General features: G+C 36.3%; 1 protein-coding gene across 4 annotated transcripts in view; it reads right to left on the reverse strand.

Annotated features, from left to right (window-relative positions):
- The window catches only part of LOC18436628 (cell wall integrity/stress response component), a 28,919-nt gene extending 23,377 nt beyond the window's left edge, over window positions 1-5,542 (reverse strand). For 2 of the 4 annotated variants that reach the window (XR_016041668.1, XM_011626009.3), the window contains exon 1: window positions 5,022-5,496. Coding sequence is in view for 2 of the 4 variants with exons in the window: in XM_011626009.3 (XP_011624311.1) it covers window positions 5,022-5,184 (163 nt within the window). In the remaining 2 variants the exon portion in view is untranslated. Of the gene's footprint in view, window positions 1-5,021 lie in introns of all 4 variants that reach the window. The other 2 variants (XR_016041669.1, XM_011626010.3) reach the window with 2 other exon arrangements.
- Between the last annotated feature and the right edge of the window lie 458 nt (window positions 5,543-6,000).

The following is a 6,000-nucleotide window of genomic DNA, read 5'->3' on the forward strand; positions in this document are numbered from 1 at the left end:
ATAAAACGACCTCCATATAAGGGTGCAATAGGGGGCAAAGATTGTGCTTTTGTTTTCAAGTTTCTTACCTGCTGAGCAACTTCTGTAGACCATCGAAATGGTTCTTCTTTCATAGCTTGTCTATATTTCATGATTTTCTCAAAAAGCTTAGGAATAAAGTCTCGAACATAATTGAGACACGCATGATATTTTTGCATTGCAACTTATCTTGCAGCTTATCTGGAAACTTTCCAATTTTCATAATAACATGGGGCTGCATCTGTATTTTGCCCTTGGAGATATGTATACCAAGAAAATCAATTGATTCTTTGGCGATCTGAAATTTGCCTTTAGAAGAAGAAAGGCCTATTCCATGTTTCTGCATAGTTTCTGCTAATATTCTGAGATGCACCAGATGTTCCTGCATGCAAATACTAATTATTATTTACAGTAAGATTTTGTTACTTGCTTCTCTCAGCTTCCTCGTCAAACTTCTCACCTATTTGCTTTCTACCTCCTTGTTACCCGCCCTACCAGGTAACCCAATTTGAACAAAAAAATAAAATAAAAAAGGATTTTGAATATCTCTCTGCGTCCCTTTTGTTCTTTTTAAATCTCTCTCATTGTGTGTTTCTTTCAGTTCTTATCAAAAATCCCAAAAAATAATTATTCTCTACGCTTCTTAAAGTCCTTCGTAGAACTCTCTCCCTTCTTTACCTCTCCCTTCAATTATTGAGTACGCCCTCATTAAAACCCTTTTGTACTTTGTTCTTACATCTTTGTACTTCCTTCATTTAAAGCCCTTCACATTTCTTTTCGTATTTTTTCATATTTTCTTTACAAACTCTTTTATGGTCCTCCCTTGAACACTTTTTACACCCTCTCTTTATAAATAGAACCCTCTTTAGACTCTCTTTCTAAGTCCACATCACTCTATCTGAGTCCCTAAAACCTTTCCTTTTTCACTGAGACTTCTCTCACTGAGACTTTTCTCTTCTCTCAACTCTCTTCACCTCTCTCCCCCTTTCTGGTATCAGAGCCCATAGGCTCGCTCCTGTTTGCTCCCTATCTGCCGCAGTGAAGTGTAGTAGGCAAAAGATTTTTCCAAAAATGGCTTGTGAATAGTTTTATGATAACATCACTTACCCAGAAAAGCCAATCACAAATAATTTGGATATACTTTACTGAAAATCAAGTGTTTACATCATTAGAACAAATATTCCTCCATGAGAGAATGGGATTTAATTATTCCATGTATGATGCATGATCTTCGAGTATTTCACCCAAAGAAAAAGGCTGAAAGAAAAGAGTGGATATGTACTGAAGCATATCCAGTACATATGATCGAATCTTGAGGAAGTCTGCACAATAGTAATGATGGAGGAAAAGTTTATGCTCTTTCACACTTATACTTGGCCCAAAATGATGGTTTTGTTTGCCCTGTATTGGTTGAAATTTCAAAAAAGAAATTTTTTGGAGTTGATTGGAGTCAAAAAAAAAAATTGTTATGCAATGGAGATCTCGAAAAGTTTTAGGCTCTGCATCTACTTCTACTCCTGCTCCAAATGATGCAAGTATAGGTGACGAAAGTAATGAAACTGAAGAAATGGTGGAAACGTAAAATGATGACTTGGAAAGATGTGGTCTCAGAAGAAAAGAACAAACAACAAGAAGTATGCTCAACATCCTGCCCTTAGCAAATAATCGAAAAAGACTATAAGTTCTCTATCCAATGATGATGAGTCCAATGATTCATTAGTTTTTTTTTATGAAGATGCTCAAATTGAAAAGTTAAAACAAAGTTTCAAAGTGACTATAAGGGTGATTATATGAAATTGTTTGAAAAACCATTCAAAGAGAATGACATTTCAAAAGAAAATTTGTATCAAATTCAAAAAATGGTGCACTCACAAAATTTGTTACTAGTGCCAGCAAAAATTGCTATAGATGGAGGTGAAAATTGAAAAAAGATAAGTGTTATTGCTTGATATCAGCGCTAATATAAATTTTTGGACCAAAGAATTATGGAAAAGTTGTGCGAAATATTCTCAATAACAAGAAGTTGATACAATGAATGGTACAAGAAAATTAACAGAATTTGCCATTAATATTTAGTTAAAATTGGAGGAAAAATAGTTTTCATCGACTTTATTAATATTAACAATGGAGGATATCAAGCAAGAATAAGCTCTGTAACTCTAGATGAGATAAGCCCTTACACAATATCAAAAGATTTGATAGTTTTTACTATGGAAGGAGAAAAAGAAATTGTACCTCAAATCACCGACTTTCAAAATGAGAACAAAAAAAATTCAAAGCAATCCTTCTATAATAAAAATTATGAAAAATGTTCGACAGTTAGAAAAGCAGCATGAAAAAAATGAAATCATCAGACAAATAAAGGGCATGAGCCTAGAAGCTAGTCCAAAATTGCTTGATATAAGAGAAATCACATAAATCTTCAAAAATTGTTGTGTTGACCATCCTTTGGAAAATTGGGATAAAGATCCACCTAAAGCTCATATACCAACTCTCCATGATATCCCAATTCAAAGTAAGCCTATAAGATGCAATACGTGATTCAAAAAGCGGGCCACTTAGGCGGTCCAGGACTAGGTGGGCGGTCCCTAGGCAGTATGGCACTCACCTAGGCGGGCGCCTAGGGCCTTCGCACCAGAAAACATCTCAGAGGTGGAAGTTTGGAGTTCGAGTAATCAAACTAAGTGCCAAACTTTATTTTTTAGATTGCTTGCATTATTTTCAGATGTCTTCTTCAAAATCTAGTCGAAATAACCCAAATCCGAATGACAAATTGTATAAGATGCAATTATTGTGAAAAAGATACAAAATGTGGCATAAACCTGTTTAAGAAACATCTTGTCAAGATTAAGGGGAATGTTGCCCCTTGTAAAAATATTACTGAAGCTATCAGAGAGGAGATTAATCAATTTATGACTTCCGTAAAACAAAAACAGGAACAAAATCCTCGTCATTTGGATAGGCCTATTTCTGGTTCTGCTAAAAAAAGTGATCCGGGTTGGAAGTATGGTCATAAACTGAAACCAAACAATAAAAATTGTATAAGGCATAATATTTGTGAAAAAGATACCAATGGGGGTATTAACCGATTCAAGAAACAAGTTGACGGTATTAAAGGGAATGTTGCTTCTTGTAAAAATGTTTTTGGCGCTATTTGACATGAGATTAGACAATTATTGAATTTAGTAGAACCAACAAATGATGAAAATGAGCCTTGTTTTATGGAAATATTTTCTCTAGGTTATTCTAGAAGTGGTGATCCGAGTTGGAAGTATGGTCATAACCTGAATCCGAATGACAAAAATCGTATCAAATGTAATTATTGTAGAAAGGATACTAATGGGGATAATTACCGGTTCAAAAAACACCTTGTCGGCATTAAGGGAGATCTTGCCTTGTGTAAAAATGTTCTTGAGGCTACCAGAGAGGAGATTATACAATATTTGAGTTCAGGGAAGCACAAAAAGATAGAAAATGGTAGAGCAGCCAAGACTCCTACGGCCTCATCTACACAGAGTAAGAGGGAGGTAAAAGAAGAGGAGGAAGAGGCAGATTTAGAAGAAACAGAGGAGGACGTGCATTATGTTGAAAAGGGAGATGACTCTAATAATAATGGCATCGAATCTGATACATATGACAATGATGATGATGATGACTAAAGAATGAAGAATTGAAGACGCTTAACTCTTGGTGTTGACTGTTGAATGTTCACTATTGAGTCCTAAACTGTATATTTTTTCTGTATATTTTTTTCTTATTTTTAGTTTCTATTTTATACTATCCAACTTTTGTGTGTATCAATGTATGCTTGTATGGCTTTAGCATGGTGTGAAAATATGAATTATGGACTATCAAAATTCTCCTCATCCATGGAAATATCAAATATGGATTATAAAAAAAATATCAAAATTCTAATATTTGTGATTAGAATATCAAAATTGTCCTCATTTATAGTTAGAATATCAAAATTCTAACATTTGTCTTACTACTGAGCCGCGCAGGTTCGGGCACCACTAAGCCGCCCAAGTTCTAGGCGCCCGCCTAGGCACTAGACGGCCTGGACCCCCACGGCCACCTAGGCGCTTTTTGAAACACTAGATGCAATAAAGAGGATGAAGAGTTGATAACTCAAATGATAGAATTGATACAGAGAGATGCAGAAAAAAGGATTTTCTCAAAATTTGATTGCAAGTCAAGGTACCATCAAGTGAAAATTGAAGAAGAAAATATTCACAAAACAGCCTTTTCAACTCCTGAAGGATTATATGAATGGCTAGTGATGCACTTCGGAGTCAAAAATGCTCCCTCAAAGTTTCAGAGGAGGATGGATTCAATATTCAAACCTGGATTTTTTAATTATTATTATTATTACTGGATTTTGTTTTGCCCAACTAATCACCATGATATCATGATTCATGGAGAAATATTCATAATATCGTGAATTCTTTCTCGACATGAAACAAATAAACACGATATTGAATGTTTGAGATGAAAATAAGAGCCACCACCTCTCATGTGGCCATTAAAGTAAACAACTCCAATCTCACCTTCAGTGAAGGAGATACCCTAATAGTGAATGCAATGGCTAGATACATGGATTAAATACAACATTCGTCAGTGTTCAGCAATCCCAAGAAGAAAATGCAAAACCGACCGGCCTTAAGATAACCACCCCCCTTACTATGTCTGGTTACCCCAACAAACATCTAAAGACATAAGAGAGATAGAGAGAAAAAATATCATTCTGGACAACAACATTCAACATAGAACATTACAGCGATAGGCAACCTAACTAGGGTTTTTCAAAAGGAAGCGATCAAAGCGGCAACATCATCAGCATAACAAATGAATTCTATATTAAAGCGGCAAAAAAATCCCCAGCATACAAATCCACTAATAAAACCACCTAGCATAACTATATTAAAAAGAAAGAGCAAGAATAGGAGGTTCTGAGACGAAAACTAGTAAACAAAAATACTAATTAAGGAAAAAGAATAGATAACCTTTTGCACGACGAGATAAGAGAAAAGTGGAGCGGAGCAATTTGTGGGATTGTTGTAGATGAGGTGGCAAGGAGTGATGACGGAGCGGCAACATCACTCGAGTGGCAGCAGTAACAGTGGGATGGACAAGGGGCAAAGGCCTCAATGACTGTGCAAAGGCCATACTCTAGCTTCTTTTGTTTTAATGCCAGGCACGGTAGAGAGAAGAGAGAAAGAAGGTGTGGGCTCAGGGTTCGAGGGTACAAACTCAGTGCAGGAAAGGGAAGGTGGGGAAGCTGAGGTAGAGAGAGAGGAGGGGATTCAGGAAGCAAACGGAGTGATTTTGGATTATAATAGAAATTTATCACCAAAGGAGGTTCGAGAAAGTACGGGATCGGTCTCTGACTACCCATTCTGCGCTGATGTGCATAGTTGGCGTTTCATTTTTTATTTTGTCTGTTAGGGCGAACCCTTAGGGTTATCTAGCTGGTGCCACATGAGCTGGCCCGCGTGTATCGCCCACAAGATGTAATCCAATAGTGGTTTCGTCTAGGCCTTTAGGGTATGTAAAAGGAAAAATTACCAAAAAAAAAAAAAAACCCAAGATTTTTTATGTAATTTACCTCTAACTTAATATTTCCTCACCCTTTTTTCTCCAAAACAAACTTCAAACTTTCTATGTAAATACCCCCAAGGAAAAAAATTTATTTTTAAACGAAAATACCTTTTTCATGCATAAAAATAATTTTGGCCATATTTGATGTTGACTTTTGGACCCACAAGCATATTGGCAAAGCACACCATCACATTATAGGAGTGTATAAAAATCATTTTGGCCAGTTTCTGACTTTTGGACCCAATAACACATTGCCGGAGCGCAACATCATATTGTAGGAGCGCATAAGTGACGGACCACTTTAAGTCGAACCGAATTTGAGTGCTTTTGAACCGCCCTTTACATAATGCTGGAGCCCCGGAATCCAATAACATATACTGCCGG

This window comes from Amborella trichopoda, chromosome 9 (assembly GCF_054954075.1).
Source record: "Amborella trichopoda isolate Santa Cruz 75 chromosome 9, AtrichopodaSantaCruz75HAP2 v2.0, whole genome shotgun sequence".
NCBI classification, from domain to species: Eukaryota; Viridiplantae; Streptophyta; class Magnoliopsida; order Amborellales; family Amborellaceae; genus Amborella; species Amborella trichopoda.